The 18,804-nt window shown below is 31.2% G+C and overlaps 2 protein-coding genes across 3 annotated transcripts in view; one reads left to right on the top strand and one right to left on the bottom strand.

Moving 5' to 3' along the window:
* Nucleotides 1-4,706: 4,706 nt before the first annotated feature.
* On the bottom strand, nucleotides 4,707-6,830 carry LOC146998066 (peroxynitrite isomerase THAP4-like). Its single transcript, XM_085813199.1, has 2 exons — nucleotides 6,650-6,830; nucleotides 4,707-4,950 (listed from the first exon to the last, which is right to left on the bottom strand). Exons 1-2 carry the CDS (start codon nucleotides 6,800-6,802, stop codon nucleotides 4,735-4,737), a joined length of 369 nt encoding a protein of 122 aa, XP_085669325.1. The 5' UTR covers nucleotides 6,803-6,830; the 3' UTR covers nucleotides 4,707-4,734.
* Nucleotides 6,831-9,339: 2,509 nt separating this feature from the next.
* The window catches only part of LOC146998065 (uncharacterized), a 78,318-nt gene continuing 68,853 nt past the window's right edge, over nucleotides 9,340-18,804 (top strand). The window contains exons 1-2 of one of the 2 annotated variants that reach the window (XM_085813197.1): nucleotides 9,340-9,493; nucleotides 18,567-18,713. In XM_085813197.1, the coding sequence (XP_085669323.1) occupies nucleotides 18,582-18,713 (132 nt within the window). In that variant the 5' untranslated portion in view covers nucleotides 9,340-9,493; nucleotides 18,567-18,581. The other variant, XM_085813198.1, reaches the window with a different exon arrangement.

Raw genomic sequence — 18,804 nt, 5'->3', positions numbered from 1 at the left:
GTTGGGTCGTTTACTTGCCAACTTCTTCTAATTTACCAAGCCTCACGGTCTGGAGGAAACGGCGTTCGCCAAAGTCCTCATGTCCTTTCTGCTAAAGATTGCTTCAACGCAGGACTTAGAAGAAAAGGGCTAGCTCATAGAGGTTTTCTCCCTGAAGCAGAAAGTGAGAAATGATGACGTAGCCATGATGACACTGAGCGCGCCAATATAATTCACAGCTTGGAAATTAGCGTTTTTGAACCAGCGTTTAAAATGAGCTGTGTATGAAAGATAGCTATAATTTGGAAGAGACAATGTTACTGCTTTACGCATTTTAGACTGAACCATTAAAAAATTTAATAATACTTACTCAATTTAAAAATAATAGCTAAAATTTGCTACTCTTTTGACATAAAGTTCCGTGGGTTTTTTAAGTTTTTATTTGCAGGTTTTTTATTTAATGCACGTTTATTTCTAATCATTCCTTTATCTGCATGCTAACTGAGATAATTTTTATACTGCTTCTAAGATAACTATAATAGCAGCTATTTAAATTTACTCAAAAAAACAACTTTACATTGACATAGTTTTAAACATATATGACATATATGGCAATATTTCTGCTAACCTACGTTTGATTTTTTGCCTAAATGTAAATTTTACATTGTTATAATTCTCTTCCGATTCAATATAATAATAGATATTTTTAAAATAATTTTGTAATTTGTACTTATATCTATATTAAAATTATATAAATGTATGTAAGATTGTTACCTTAATTTTGACAAAATAGCTTTACTCAGAGTACCTAAAACAGTTATTTAATTTTTCAAAAGTGTGAGTAAAGGAAGCAGGTCTTTTTATGCCAATTACTTTGATGTTTTATATATTTTATCTAGAATGCTAATCTAGCACAAAATCTAATCAATAGTTAGTTACAAAGGATACAATAAGAATAACTTTAACAAGTACTTAACAAAATTAGTTTGTTAAATACTTGTTATTCTTGTTGGTACTATTTTAGTACTATTCATAATACCGAAGATATTATCGATTTACTCATAGAAGTCAGATGCTTTCTGATTTCCTGTGGGGTAGAGTTTACCTTTTGCGGTACTTTTTGAAAATAATGTTTTCTCTGGAGCGACTTTTTGTCTCTCGTTTCCCTTGACCATTAAATAAATTGGTTTTAGTTTGTGACATAATTTGATTTCTTCTCAATCTCTATTTAAAACCTCTTTAATAATATCAAAATTTAAAACAGTTACATCTTCTAAAACAAATTCTCTAACTAAAACGCGGTTTCTCAGTAATTTGAGGCAGAGCGCGAAATGAGACCTCTGATTAAAACAAACTGCACATTTTGAAAAGAACCAACTTAGTCCAGTTTAGAGTCATAGCAGAGTTTTCAATCTATATGCATTTCGTCGAAATTGAGAACGCATGTTTTTTCTACAGAATACAAATATTCGCCTCTTTCCTTCTTTAGAGTAAGAACATCACTTTGAATTCTTGGACTATACTAAAATTCTTTCCAACTATCAAAGTTTTAAGATGACAGAGCTCTAATGACAATGCAAATTGAAATATCTTCACTAGTCCACCTGGTTTTTTCCTTCTTTTTCAGCAATGCATTAATCTGCGGCTTTATAAAAATAGGCTTTAGACACTTTTCCAAATTCTCCGATTTGTCCTTCCCCCCCCTAAATTTCGCTATTGAGATTTTAATTTCTGATACCAATTTCTGCCTAGATGTCGTCCACCTTCTTTGTCGCTGAACAAACATTCTAAAATTTTTCTTTTCTCTATTTTTCAATACTTTAATACAATTTTCTAAGGATATTATTTTGTTCTTCAAATTATCAATGCATTCTTGTTTATTCTTAAACATAGGGCATTCAGGAATGTCTACATTTTTATTTGTGAGTTTTATTTCAAAATTATTAAAATTTGATTTATTATTGTTATCATCAATTTCGATTTATTATTGTCATCATAATTTACTTTCGGCACAGCATTTCGTTTCAACAGTTTCTTTTTGTGGCTAACCAAACAAGCGATTTTTCATATCATCTTCATAAACACTGCACAGAAAATGTTCGCTGCAGATTTTTCCGCTCTTAACATTAATAGAATCTTGTCTTTGACATTTGTGTATCCATACTTTCGTCAAAAGCAAAATCCCATTTGGATCCTTTGGTCCTATTAAGGCTCCTCTAAACCAGGCTGAATCACCAACTTTTCTCTCTTGGCGAGGGAGGGAACGCGCTACCAATTTTGGCGCGTTTATCGCACACACTGGCTGAATGTCTGCTGTTTTTTTAAAATGTCTGTTGTTTAAAATGCAACAGCATTTTCATGCAGTCAAGGTTTTTTAATTGCTAGTTATTATACATAATACTTAATTTTTAATTTAATAATTATTAGAAAGCATAACTAAGAAACTTCTTTTTAAAGCACCACAGTGATTGCAAAGAATGTCGTTAAATTTACAAAAGTATTGAAGATATATTGAACAGCATTATAACAAGAAACTACTGTACAAAAGATTTATTTTATAGACGCGCGGCATTCAGCGCACATAAACTTTTCGGATAATTTATTAATTCTCGAATAGTATATAGACGTTTTCACTTAAATAAAAATTTCGCGTATATTTTGTAAACATATTCAAAATAACTTATTCTTTAGATGTTTTAGTTTTGTTAGCAGACTAAAATAAATAAGATATGAATAAAAACTTTCAATAGTGTCAAATGGGGAAATAGTTAAAGCGTAGAGTGTGCAAATAAATTTATCTTAATGACATTTTAACAAAAATTTCCATAAAAACACTGTAAATTCATACTAAAAAAATAACTTAAGAATATGTTGTCATTTTAGTCTGAGGTATATGGAAATAATTGTGCAAGACTCTGAAGAAACACTTTCTTTTAAATGTGTGAAATATTTCATAACATATATGGAAGAAGAAAGTACAGCATTCTGTGTTTTGGATGATTTTCACCAAATGTAATATAAATACGAACTAGAAACCGTAATAAAAAGTCCTTCCTCTCCAATCAGATCACCTTTGTGTTGCATTGTATTTGTAATACTTCTAAAAATGCAATTTTTACCTAAATTAAAAAACAGTTATTCCATAAAAGATAATAAATTTGAACATATATAGAATGAATTTTGTAATTTGAGTTATGTTACAAAATAAGTCATAGTTTATATATTTTATACTAATAATTTAGATAAAACCTGTCCAATTTAAGAATGTGTGTTAACCACATTCTTAAATTGTAAAAGGACGACTTAACCCCACGTAATTCATTTCAAAGCATAAAAGAAAGCTTATTTTCTATTTTACACAGCAACAGCATTTTCATGCAGTCAAGGTTTTTTAATTGCTAGTTATTATACATAATACTTAATTTTTAATTTAATAATTATTAGAAAGCATAACTAAGAAACTTCTTTTTAAAGCACCACAGTGATTGCAAAGAATGTCGTTAAATTTACAAAAGTATTGAAGATATATTGAACAGCATTATAACAAGAAACTACTGTACAAAATATGTAAATTTAGCATAATTTCTTTTTTAGTATTTGCATAGTTTCCTCCAAATGAACCTTAATGGGAAGTTATCTTGCGAAAATTTAAAAGTATTAAAATGGCCTCTATTTAAGATGTAACTGCATTTATAATTATTTTGTAATTGTGAATAGATTATATTATTGCAATTAGATTATGCACTTACATAATTGCATAAAGTAATGAAATTAAGAGTTCCCAGATACAATGTAATATAATTACAATGCAATTATCTAAATTGTAATTATAATCACTTATTTAATACCACAATATTATTACAATCACAATGTAATTTAAATTGCGTACTATATTTGTATACCCTCCACTCAAAAGGAGGTACTGATAAGCCTGGAAGTTATTATCAACTAAAAGCCTGTTCAGGACAGTTTGATGACAATTTCCACCGGGCGAAAAGTACATTCTTAAGCCCAGGCAAATCATGACAATAAAAATCATTTAGTCTCATGATTCACTATATTTCAAACCCTAAATTTGAATTCTGCACCAAATTATTTACCTATATTTTAACATACTTTATGAATTATTAGAAGCAAATATCTTCTAAAAATAACTGTAAAATATTTGTATCCATTAATTGATTCAGATACACACTTTTATTATTTAAGTATATCAAAATAACAGTTTCATGTTCCTGAAATACAAAAATTATGAAAAAAGTTAAAAGTAATATTCTTAGAAGCATGATATTAGTCACCAGCTGCAAAATAGTTAATTTTTTGCCCTAAATACAAGTTTATTACACAGTAGTCAAACATGTAACTTAATAACATGTTATATAAAAAATTAATGATAATAAGTTTATCAGAAATGAATTAATTCTGCAAATAAACTTTCTGCATTTGAAAATTTTCTACACCTGAGGGGAGAAAGAGATCTAGTAAAATTAGATTTATTATAACTTCAGTTGGACCAAATACCTTCTCTCTCTATATATGCATCACTAAAGAAATAAATAAAATTATCATGCTTAAAAAACAGATGTACCATACCAGTTTTTTTCCCCTTGTTACCCTTTACATTGAGAAATAACAAACAGTACAACGCTGAAAAATACTATCCTTGAAATTTTGTTTAAATGAAGAAACACACGCACTATCTTTTTATTTAAGCATTACACTTCAAAAACATATACACATACCAATTTATTTTCACTAGCCTTTATACTGATAACATGCCATATAAAAATGAAAAGAATTATCCTTGAAATTTAGATAAAATGAAGTAACACAATGGGAAAATTTATGCACACGGACATCAGTTACAGATGGTGGTGGATTTGGAATGCTAAAGAGTGTTGGTACTGCAGTTTTTCTTAGTTTTTTTCTATCTTTGCATAGTGACTCAAATTGAGATTCCTCAAAATGATCCTGTAAATACATAAAGTAATAAAAAAAAAGTATACAAAATAAATAAAAGTACAAAAAACAAACCACACAGTGAGGTTGTGCCAAAGGCAGCAAGCATGAACTGTAAGTAAGTATAGGCAATAAATAAATATGCAGGTAATTAAATTAGGCCCAGTATTATAAAAAACTGAAACAATAAACAAACCATGTCTAACATATCAGCAGCAGCATCTTGTAAGCTTGGGCAGAATTTAATTATCCAATATTTATTTTTTGCCTATAATTTAAAGTGTTCTTTAGAACATTATCCAAAAATTAAATGAAGTAGTGTTTTGCTATAACATTAAAAACAACTAAAATAAAACTTTATATTTCTTGCTATAGTGCTCTTACAATAGATAAGAAAATAAGAGTTCACTTCACCCAACTTTTAAGATACTAGGCCGATAAATACATTTATAATTACAGCAGACTATGATTCTTGTTATAATTGTAGTAATGTTTATTGCTCTAATTGAAATATTTAATTTTTAATTCTCTAATCATTCAAAACATAGCCCTAATTTCGGAGCACAGTGCCAACATGCATTTTAAAAAGCATCAAGGCCAGTTTAAACAACAATTTTTTAAATTACACCGGCACAGACATATCCAATTAAAGTTATTAAAAACTCTAGAACGTAGTTCAGTAGCTTTCTGAATTTGTAGGCAATTTTTTATTTAGAGATGACAACACAAAATAACGCTTCAGAAAATATTATTTATCATGTATAAAAATCTGTTTTGTAACACAGATCAGTAATAACTGTTTATCAATGTCATGAGGATTTAATTTGACGAGATCACATTCTTTAGAAGTATCAAATTCATGAAAGGATTTTGGCTTGGCCTTTGAAATTCATCATTACAGGCAGATTTATTTGATTGTTATGCATGCATTAAACACTACACATGCATTAAAAACACTACACATGCATTAAAAACACTACACATGCATTAAAAACACTACAATTATTTTTGAAAAATACACATGCAGTTTCACAAGTTTTCTGTGCTTATTTGAAAGTTCTCCATTCATTTCTAAATCTTTACTCCATTGCCAAATTGTATAATACTGGATTATAACTATATGGTACTTGCAATTATTGATTAGATTATATATATTTTGTCTCATACTATTCAATTTATTCTACTGACATCAGATGTCAATGTCAAAATTCTGGAAGTTATTTTAACCAAGAAACAGTAGTGGGCACCGTGCATAAACAACTCATCTAACTTTTTAACAACAGTGATTATAAAATAAAGAAAAAAATTATATATCATTCCAACGATATTGCAACTATAGTATAATGTTACATATATCTTTAGCAAACATTCAGATTTTATCTTGACTTTCCAAATTATTATTTATTTTTTAATAAATTTCAATATGCTAATGATTTTCATGTTACATTAGTATAAATTCCACAATTAGCACAGGAAAACAAAATCTGCGCTTTATATTAGAAGAGAAATTTCTTTTCCACATTCAAAACATCCACATTGGCGATGTTTGGCGACGGGTACATTAACCCTAGACTAATTTAATTATAGCTATTATTACAGAAATTAGCAGATACTCAGGTTATTGTACACAAGAATTTCACTTTACTTGCACATTATAAACATCAGAGAAGATATAAACTCTAAATGAAGGCGTAATTAACATTATACTTACTAAGCAAAGTTCAGCGCCTGGACCAGGTTTCCAATTGTCTCTTCGGCAATTATTTACCCATATTTTTCTCCTTTCTTCATTTTTAGGAAATTTTACCAATGTATGACCTTTCCGTGAATGATTTGAACAATTAATAGCTGCACATCCGCCCATTTTACACAAAATAACACAAAAAATTGTTGCACCGTAACTACACAGCCGCCATTAAATCTCCCACTTGGGATCGCGAATGCCTGATGATTCAGCCTGGTATATAGGAGCCTTAGGTCCTATGAAATAAAATATCTCATCCTTTCTTACTTTTGAAAGTGCTACGGCACGTTACTACAGTGCAAAAAGCCATATTACGTAAACGATACTTTACAAAATAGAATTTAAAATAAAAACTGACTCAAATTACATATATATAAATTATTTTAAATATATACTTTATTAAAAACAGATATATATATATATGATTAAAATTAATTTGGGATATGTAACCTCTAGAAAATCGTCTCACAGCTGAATGAAACTAGTTTTAAACGCGGGAAATCAGGACAGGTGGCATCACAGTGACGTCAGATAACTGCCTGTCCCCCCATTAGGCTCATGGAGGTAGGAAGTAAGAAGGAGTCGCCCTAAACAAGTTTCTCCGTACTCTGCTCTGAAGCACCGGCGATCCCTACGTGGTGATCATTTACCATTGAGTTCTATGGGATTTGACGCGTTCGGGTGTAAATATTTTGTAATTACGTCGCAAATATACATATAAATGTATATATTTTCTTTTTCTACAACACTTCAGAGTCCTAAGTATGTGAAAACAACATATTTCTAAACAACATTTCATTCTGAACGGAATTAAATTATACTTTTCACAGGACAGTTTTCTCAGAATGGTTTAATTTGAATGAAATATTTTCACAAGTTTTCGTTAATTACATTAGAAAAAAAAATTAAGGTAATTCGATTTTATTCGGTTAAGGTACAAAAATTAAGATCAAAGTTTATTGTATTATTAATATTAAAATTATGCATTATATCTTTTCTATTTATAGAGCTTCTTCCTAAAATACTTTCTTAAATATAACATGATTTTTTGGCTTCTTTTAAATCGAAAAATGTAAGTCAATTTATAATTAATGCTCTATTCGGTTCATATTAAATTAGAGAATTATTAGGAAAATAGTATTTGACTTTCTCTGAACATTTCTGAAAAGGAATAAAATAAGTTTTTTTTTTTTTTTTTTTTTTTTAGTATTATTTAAAATTTGTAACTGAGTTATTATAAAATGTAAAGAGAATAATTCTTTTAATTATACTTATCAGATTTTTTTTTTACCCTTCATTTCAACAATACATATTCCAAAACTCTTTATTACGTTCTTAAGTGCGCATCTCATAGCATTTGCTTTACAATACCTTTTAACGGATTGCTTTCCAATACGAACAATTCTTGCTCAAATAGTTTTATAACGTATTTGTCAACAGGATTTCAATTTATGTTTACAATTCAATATTAAGGTTATTATATATTTAGATAACATTTATAATCATTATAAATTAGATACATTTAATCATTAGATTTCTTCACAGTACTTTTACAGTTGTTTATAAGTGAATAAATTCCTAATTTCAAATACATTTATAAATAATTTAATGAATATTTAAGTATTTTGTCAAAGGCAGATACATGCTTTTTGCAAGCACATGCATAAATACCCATACATATTTCCTATTTATCATTTCCGGCATGTGCAAATCTTTAATTTCTGTGCATTCACTATATTTTTCGTGTAAAGTAATTTACACTAATTTAGCATACACCCGAAAGTTTTACATAAAAAATATATATGAATATAATTTGAATGAAAATTATAAGTATTATTTTTAATACCCACTCAAAGGTCAGTTTTTCTTCAAAATTCCCCCACGATGGCATCTCTCTCTTTAGGCAGATAGCCCTTGCATGCGTTACTCTATTTAATAAAACTTAATCTGACCTATGTGCCTAATTACAAATATTTTAACATACATAATTTTATATTTACATTTAGCCATCAAGTTTCAAACTTTTCAAATCTTCTAGAAAATAAATTTTGGCAGATCTCTTTTAGCAATTTTCTTAAAATCTATATTTTTGTAGTGCAACAGCTTAGAATTTTATAAAACAAATTCATAATCAAAATCGCTGTTGTTAGTTATCGAAAAATAACCAAGATGTGATTTTTGCGTAAATGTCAGTAAACTATACAAATTGCTATTATCCATCACACTATGAATGTTTCTTTCATGCGAGAGTGTCCCTTTTTCGATTTCTATGGAACTGTCGTGTGTCGAAATACTATCAGAATCTTGTCAAGCGAGCTTCTGAATGTAAACAAAAAACACCCCGTCTGGTGACCCAAGCTTCAAAGCAGTGCTTCACTTCTAGCGCGGAATGGCCCCTCCTCCCTTTCCTACCTCCATGATTAGGCTCGCGTCGGCGAGGAGTCGAACAAAGAAGTGAGCTAGCCCTTTCTATTTATCCCTGGCTTCTACGAACCTTCGCGTAAAGCTACTGTATAAGGAATTCCTTAAAACTAACACCCTAAAGAGTTTTTATTTGATAGGGAATAAAAATTATTTTCACAGTAACATTAGCAGTACGAATATCAGAAGTAATGAAAGTAAAAGCCATGTCTGAATTTTGTTTTCGTTTCTTAAATATATTTCATTTAAAGGAATTTAGCATGAATACTCCTACTGGGAATGGCAACACTAAATAGAACGGATTGTTTTGGTGTTTTTGGTTTCGTCCCGAAAATTCTAAAATGTGGTGAAGACAGCTATCTTATTGTGATTTGCGATTGGAAGTGATAGGTGAAGGGAACCTTCTACCCGTTTTTTTGCGTTAATTTTTTTTCAGATACTTTTCTAGATTTTATTTCGCTTGTTAACGAAATTTTTCAAGTAAAAGTTTATGATAAAATAGAAGAAATTTGTATTTGTAAGAAACGTGCGATTTTCAGTCACCAGTAGTTTTTTCCGCAGTTTTCGGATAATCGGGGAACAAAAAATTGACTTAGGTATTTATTTGACTGAATGCCGTTTAGTACTTAATATCTCCATTCGTGAGCAAAAAATTTAATTTTATTTTTTATACCAGGTAACCCAAAGCATGGTAAATATTTCTCTTGGAAAAAAAGTTAGTTTTTTTAAAAAATAAGTTACGATGTTGAGAACAAAATTAACTGCGATTTATAATGGTGATATAAACATTCATATATTAAATAACGCTTTATTTGAGTAAATGATAGTGTGTAATGTATCCTGTTTTGTGATTTTTATTCTTATCTAAATATATTATTGTTTCAGTTCTTACGTAATTAAATACAGTTCATGTGAAAGTACATTTATTTAATACTCGCAGGGTTACAAATTGAATCATATTATTTCTTGCGTCAGGAAATTATTCTTTTGATTTATTTAATGAAAGGTGGTGGGCTAGACTAGAGATTGTTGGTCAGTGTCCCCAAGTTGTGAAACCTCGCCAAATCTGACAACCTTACATTTTATTGAAATCATGCCAAGTTGGAAAAGTGTAGGGTTACTGTTTATAGTATTTAACTGGGCTTTCTGAAATTTTGTCATTTCCATGTGTTTCTGGTAGATAATTGTGTAAGCAAAATGGCTGGCATCAAAAGAATTGATCATACGGATTTTATTTATATGATTCGGTTGCAAGATACAGGCAAAGGTATGTAATAGAACATTAAATGGTTATAAAAGCCTATACTATTAGTGTGCAGAATGAAGTTCCAGCATTATTGTGCCCTGTCTTCTGATTCTATGGCCATAATTTTTCTTTGATGATTTTCACAACTGGCAAATATTCTTGAAAAATTAAAAGAAATTAACGATCGAGCCAAGTTGAAATAGAAAGTAACATGGGAAAATACAATAACCCAAGCTGCCTCATCTTTAGAATATATCAAGTGATTTGGCAATAAAGATTGTAGTACATTTCTGTTATGCCTGTCATGCTTTTTATCACTTATGAAAGAGTAGCCAAGCACATGTTTGGACCTAATGATAATGCCATATGGCACTTTGTGTGTTAACAAAAACACACATTATTTATTAAGAGTATTGCGAAAATGTGTGGCATGTGTATAATAGAAAAGTACCAAAAATTGCTAATTGGGGACTCTAGAAATGGCAGCAGTAACCTGACGTTCAACAACGAGACCAAGTAAGATTCATGGTTTAAGCAACTAAGGTGTATGTTTCAACCACTTTTCATTATTTTATGTAAGCATTTTGTTGTGCTTTTGATTTCAAAGATTCTCTGTAATTTTGCCTCAGTTTCGTTCAGAATTGGTTGAATTTATGCTAGATCTTATTTAAAAGTTGCGTACATAAATTTATCTCAGAAAATACAGATTTTTGTACATCTCTTCTGCTATTTCAGCAAACATTTTGATTGTGATTTCAGCCTATAGATGTCTTAAACCATTTTTAGATGCATTTTTTCCAACCCTGTTCCAAAGGTAAAGTCATTTTCGTTGAGCTGAAATACGCACAAACAAAATGGAAAAATTCTATTGAAAGCTTAATTTGGCTGGGAATCAAACCAGGAAATGTGAAAGGTAACAGGGCGAAGGATATTTGTTCCACCATTTCAGTGAAAGTTTTTGATGATTAGGTCACCTAATTGGCATTATGAAGCATTTTAGCCTATGTTTTTTTATCTCCTGTTTTAGAGATAAAGCATTTGTGTTGATTTGAAACAGTAAAAAAAAAAAAAAAAAAGGAAAAATTCTAGCAGAAAAATAATTCATTTAAAAATTGAAACAGAAAAAGAAATTGTTTAAAAAACACACATGGACAAAAAGGAAAAACGTTAGCATCGTTGAGTTGGTCGCCAAGGTACCATAAACCAGCGATTCATCCCTGAGCCAAGGTTGTATTCTGAATTTTCTTATAGATGTTTAAGTGTGAAGAAAAGAAAAGTAGTTAACTTTTAATTTCTTTAAAACCAGTGGGAAGCTATGGCCTATAGCTTTGCTGGTGTATTCCAGAAGGGCAAAAGATTGTGTATCTACATTTGTTCCAACTATCAAGCAAATAAGCTTGTGTGATTTTTTAATAATGATTGAGTTTGGATAAAAAAACATATTTTTCATAGTTCTGCTATATTTTGAAATGATATATGCTAAATATTCTTTATTACTTTGTCAATTATTGAGGATTAATCTTTCATTTATGAAAAAAGTGCTGTGAAAATATTCAGAATGTTCTATTGTATGATTTATATACACCAAACAGCCATCATGTAATAACCACCCCTTCCTAGAGCAGTGAGCTTGCCATAGGCAAAACCATTGCACACGTGTAGCTAATGCTGGATTGTATAAAATGCCCATGCACTGTTTTTCCACATATTTGGTTTTAGTTTATGTGATTATGGCAAAGCCTTGAGGGCTAGAAGGCTATCTGCGTATGGGGAGTGATGCCTCTGTGGAGGACCTTCTAACTGAAACTGGCTTGTATACATGTTCCACATGGGTAAAACCATGAAAACGCCCATACAGCGAGCCCATTCATGGGATATGACTTTAAACCAAACTACCAGTGCTCAGTCACTTTACTGCTTAGCCATTGGTGGGCTTTTTCACATGTATGATGTTTAGGGACATAATGGAAAAAGTAGTGGATTTATCATATTTCTATAAAGGTCAAATCATTCCGAGTCTGAATAGAAACACTTATTTCAGAAACAGTGCATTTGCTGAGCTGCATACATGCAGCCATTGTGAGTGTTTACTGAAACTGGTGTAGGGATGGTAAAACGTGAAACAACAAGTCGCCAGCGAGCCAGTGGTTTGTTGGCCACAACACATTTATCCCAGAGGAGAGTTGTGCTATGTGAACTCAGACATCAATGTTAATGTCTGTGTGTTATGTGAACATCATAGCAGACCGGGTTCAGCCGTTCATGGCAACAGTATTCGTGGTAATTGATGGCGCTTACCAAGATAATGCACCATGTAATAAGGACGAAATCATCAGGGAGTAGTTGAATTTCAAGTCACGTCTTTGCCTGACATGAATCCAATCGAGCATTTATGGTTCCACCTGGAAAACTGAATTTGTGCTACCACACTACCATTTCGCACTATGCGGGAATAGCAGGACCAATTGGTGAGTGCCTGGTACCAGATACTTCAGACTGCCTATCAGCACCGTGTAGAGTAAATGCCGTGGCAGATGCTGGCAGTTTTGAGGGCTTGTTGTTCATGCCTTGTTGAGTCATGTCTCACCAGTTGTTGGTGGTTTTGAGGGGGAAAGGTGATCATAATGTAACACCCTTTCAGTGTATACTTTATTAATCATTAATAATATCTTAGTGGCATGAATTATCAATTAAACTTTACTAGACTTATATAATTCTGTTTTATCTTGAGGTATAGGGGCACTGCTGTAATGCATGTGCAAAGTTATAACTATGTATAAAACTTTCATTACATTAAGTATGGTTACAGTTGTATCCAGTAGTTGTGAGTTTTGTTGTATTTAGGTTAGAGTGCACATAGATGAATATAAAACACTTCACATTTATTTTACAGAAATGTGTTTTCAAAAGATGATGGCTGCAGTGGGCATTATGGCGATTTAGCTGATTACCACACCATTAGGCTTATGTTTAAATCTCTTATGAGGCAAAATCAGCTCTAACTATAGTTTTATTGTTGAATGAAAGTACTTAGCCCTTAAACACAGAGGTGAGGTGTATATGACTGATAATATTCTAGAACTGCAGAACTGCTTATGAGTCTTCTCCTTTTCAGTACTTTCAAGTTGACATAAAATATACTATTCCAAAATTTTTATTAAACTCTATCCAATAGTTTTTTTAAAAATAATTTTAAAATTTGATCTGTTGTCATATAGACCTCATCTTTACATTTACTTTACTTTTTTTCTTGCATGAGAGGTAAACTACTAGAGTCATTTCAGTAGCTGGCATGATAAGAGTTTGTTTAACTAAAGGTTTGACATATGTCAGTACTGTGAAAAAAAAAAAAAAACGAGAGAAATGCCAGGTGAATTTTTTGGAATAAAACACAAAGTGAAGGATCTTCCCTTTATGCATTCACTGATAGAATGACTCTTGTTTCATATGTGCTTCAAAAATTAAAAGGTGTTATTCTCATTTCTTCAGTGCATCATTTGAAATCAGAAAACCTTGATCTGGGAAGCCAGAAATAATAACATTTTACAATTTTACTAAAGGAGGTGTAGATGCACTGGATGGAAAAAGTTCTAAGCATTTTAACAAGACAAAGAACAAGGCGATAGCCAATGGCAATATTCTTTAGTTTACTTGATGTAAGTGGAATTAATGCACATGTAACACATCAGTTTTTTTTTTTTTTTTTTTTTTTTTTTTTTTTTGATGGAGTTAGCAGAATTAGTGAAACCACTTATGGAACCAAGGCTTCAAAAGCCAACTGTGAACCTGGAAATAAAAATGTGCATTCAGAAAGTGCTAGGAGTTTCCAGCAGAATCCATTCTAACCCAGATGTAACTGATTTCCTTAAAAAGCCTAAAACATGCTCTCTTTGTCCCCCCTAGACTTAGAAGAAAAACTGTTATCTCTAAAACGTACGTGTATAACTGAAGATTAGCCAAAACATGTAGTCTTTCTTGAAAAGCTAACTGCAGGGTAGTAATGCAAGTAGTAATGCAAAGTAAAATGCAAGACCTTTTAGATATCACCCTGTCTTGTTATTTTTGATCAAAATTGAGGCCTTTGGCTTCTAATCCTCGTGCACTTGTCCATGGTTAAATATTTTCTTGCCATATGATGAATGCAGTAGCAATTGAAGATGATTATCATGATATAATAAAAGGAAAATAGAAGAGAAGACTAATTATTTAATTATATTATCTTTTTTTTATTTAAATAATTATGAAGTGAGAGTTAATACAACTTGTTAATTAATTTATTTTTGTTTGATCTGATACAGTAAAAGCTTGACTAGGCAGAAAGTTCAGGAAATGCAGAGTGTTGGATATGTGAAAATTCTGAATAATTGAGCATGTAACAAAATCCAGTTCATTGTAAAAAAAGCCAAATGAATGGAAAAAATTCTCATCCAAAGATTATAAAAAGCCATCTAATATGTTATTAACTCGAATATAGCATTTAAAATAATACTGTATTCAAGCATACGTTTACGTAACATTTGAAATATACATTTAAAATAATGTAACATTTAAAAAAAAAAAAAAAGCGTTTTCTGACTCATAGCTTTAAACACGGTCTGATAGTGAAATCCCATTGACCAGAAGATTGGCATAGATGCTGGCAAGCTTCTTATGCCAATCATTCTGACAGAAATTTAAAGAAACAAAGCACTCTGTAGTTTGATAATCAATTAATTCATGTTACAAGGTATAGCATCTAAAAAATGGGAATCTGTTATCATAATTTTTTATTTTGCATCGCCAGTGCTTGTCTGTTTTCATGATAAAAGTGATCTGTCTGTTTTCAAGTTACATATGTTCATTAATGTACACTTTTCTTAAAAACAGGATCTTAAAACTTTGAAAATACTCCAACACATGCTATTCCATTAAAGACAGGTTCGAAATTTTAATTCAAAATGTGAGGGAAAAGTGTTAGGAAGGATTTTCTGATTGTGTTGTAACATCAGGCATATCCATTAACAATTTGCTCTTTTTTTCCCCCCTCCTTTTCCCGGTGGGGATTAAGAAAAAAGAGCTAAAATTCTAAATATTCCAGTTACTAGAGCTTTCTGGTTAGTTAAATGCCAGATAGTAGGTCTTTTACAGTACTAATACTTTAATATGAAGGCAGACATGGCATTGGGGATATTTAAAATTAAAATTGCCAAATATTAAAAAATGCTATGGCAGTCTTAAAAAAATGAAAAATCCTAATATGAAAATATAATAAAACAATTATTAATAATGTGTAACAAAAAATAATGTTTATTTGTATTTAACCTGAAGTAAAAAATACATTTATTTACATTTTTCAAGGCCATAATTATCCAATTGCTGCTGTAAAAGAATCGAATATTTTTACTCATCTTACATACTGCCATTACATAAATTCTCTTAAGTATTAATCTGAATGTTGGCAAGCCTTTTTGTCTTTTGTTTCAATATTTGGCCGCATCTTCTCTATGAATAGTTGGTACTTCTTTGTTATAGCACCTCTTGATCAACCAAGATATCTCTTCAAAATCTGGCTGCAAATTCTTATACCTCACCATGTAATTATATACACTCTGTCACAAAAAAAAAAAAAAAAAAAAAAAGTATGCACTCGGAAAAAAATTGATTCACAATCAAGAAACTCAGCAGGAATGTAGTGTGGTAAGAGATACGCAAATGATTTAAATTGCAATTCCAATGAAACAAGGGTAAGCGCGCTATGCACATATGAGATGTGCAGCTGGGAAAGTTTAAAAGCGTGACTGCTCGTGCTGTAGGGCTATTCAAACGAATTTGTCAACTTGGATGAATGGTATTGTGACTAGAGATGCCTCTGAGATATAACCAGTGGCAGTATGAACAGTTGTTGAACTTTGAGAAGGGGCATATAGTAGACCTCAAAGAAGCAGTTTGGTCGAACAGGCATATTGGCTGCCACCTCAGTTGGAGCGATATGGTAATTGCTCAGTGTTGGTGACAATGGATCATCATGGAAGGGATAATCTACCATCGCGGATTGTCAAAGTGTCTGAAGAACACAAATAAATATGAGGATTGCACAATCATAAGAGCAGCCACTTCCGCTCCAACAAGGTCTAGCGTCGATTCAGCACCATTTACCACCCTTCAGGCATCCAGTTGTATCAAGGGAAACCATTCAGAGATACTGGCCGACGTCTATTAAGACATTTAGCACTTAAACATAGGTAGTGTAGATTGGATTTCTGCCGAACTCAGGCAACCTGAAGTGTTACTGACTTAAATCATGTGATCTCTAGCAATGAATCCTGACTCAATCCTAATGTTGATGACCAACACATGCATATGGAGGCCATCAGGCCAGTGCTGTTGAGTGACATACAGCAATTATACAAGGTGTGACAGTGTGGAGAGCAATTTGTCAGAACACAGAATCACCTCTAGTCATCCTTCAAGGCACTATGGTGGCTCACAGTTACATCGATGATGTTTTAATGGTGGTTGTACTACCTATGCTATCAAGTCGCTCAGATGCCATTTATCTGCAAGACAACACTTATTTATATACTCCATAACTTTCCCGATAATGTGTTCAAGGATATGACATACTCCCGTGGCCTGCCAGGTCACAGACATCTTGTCAATAGAGCACGTTTGGGACATGCTTGCAGTGCAACTGTCTGAAAATATTGGTGAATTAACTGTGCAGGTACAAAGATTATGGCATAATCTTCCGCAGGGGGTCGTAGGTGACCTATGTGATTTGATGCCATGCCATCTTTTGGCTTGTTTAGATACCAGAGGTGGTTATACTACTTACTGATTTATAACATTTTTCATGCCATAACTTCTTATTAAACTGATCTTTTGTTCTGAATTTATAATCATTTGTTTATCTCCTCATACACTACATACATATTAAGTTTTGTGATAGTAGTTAGTTTCCTTCTGGGTGCTTATATTTTTTGTGACATAGTGTATTAGCACCTTGTTGCATTTTTGCTCTCACAACGTGTTATTATTATTTATTTTTGACTAGGTTTTCACATTATTTAAAGATATATTCATTGCTTTTTATGTAAATATGATGTTAGCAATCTTCAATTTACCAAGGAATGAGGTGGAGGCCATATCATTTTTCTAAGAGATGCTTTACCTGACAAATGACACTGGGAAAATGGCCACAATATAAAACTTTATGTTAAGAATGAAACCATGTGGAGGTGCAATGTTAAAAATTGCAAAAAGAAGAAAAGCCTCCGTGTTGGAAATTGGTTCAGCAGTTTTAAAATATCATTCATCACTGCTATTAGACTTATTTATTCTTAGGCAGAGGAGTTGATATTTATGAAATGGTGTAAGAAGCAGCTTATTATGTGTGAAAGTGTTGCAGTTAACTGGAACAGTTACTTGCAATAAAATAGTAATAATAAAGGTAAGGGGTTTTGGTGGCCATTTTTTGCACTTCTACTCAGTATGTAAAATTCTTTACTTTAGTAAGAAAACCATTGCTTCTTTTTCACTTGCTTAGTAAGAAAACCAATGCTTCTTTTTCAGTTGCTAGCAAGTTAAATATGGGCAGCATTTTAAAGGAAAATTTAATAATGAAGAATATGAAGGAATAAACAGTGTTGCAAAGAATCTGCATTTTAAATTAACAGACAGTTAAAGGTTACCATCATTTTAAAAGAAAATAATTAATGATAGAATATTGGAATGTTTCTGAGTTAGCATGAAAATCAACATGTTATAAATATCGCAAAAGTTACTGCTACTTTATAACTGATCATAAGATAAAATGCTAAATATTTTAGAGGAAAAAAAAGAATTACTGAATTTGCTAATATCACACAGACAGCATTGCAATCAAGTAGTCTGAAAATCGTATCTGTTGCGGGTAAAAATTTGTTGATTATAGTTACCAAAATGGAAGCTAATCTTCAATTTTGACGATTGACTGAAGTGGCCATTTTAATGAAGTATCACTGTATATTAATGGGGGAAAATAGTATTCCATTTTAAAGTTTTTGATACTGTGTAAAGCAATAACAATTTGAATTGGTATGTTCGGTTTTAATTGGAAATTAGTTGTTTAAGAAAACCTTTAGCTAATACGATTGTTGCTGTTCATAACTGTAGTTTAAAGTAATTCTAATAACTCTGAATATTAATTTAGTTGTTTTATTTACTTTGGTAACTAAATAATTGTTTTATTCTCATTAGATTATTTCATAAGGCATGGATGTTGAAAGAACTGATAATTTTTTGCCTGTTCTAAATTTAACTGAGGATGTAGAGAAGCTTGCTTTGTATTACTCAGCATTACGAGCATATACTGCTGATCATGAGCGAGTTTTGCTTTCTATACAAGTAAGTGTCACTCTGAAAATATGTAAATTTTTTTTTAAGTTGTCAATTTTTTAGATGTGTGTAAAATATGTTTTTTTATTTATAGCTTATT

This window comes from Stegodyphus dumicola, chromosome 3, assembly GCF_044657685.1.
Source record: "Stegodyphus dumicola isolate Sdum_Otavi_A_Nest chromosome 3, ASM4465768v1".
In the NCBI taxonomy this organism is placed as follows: Eukaryota; Metazoa; Arthropoda; class Arachnida; order Araneae; family Eresidae; genus Stegodyphus; species Stegodyphus dumicola.
Note: the sequence above shows the minus strand (reverse complement) of the source record. Positions and strands in the feature narration are given on the sequence as shown.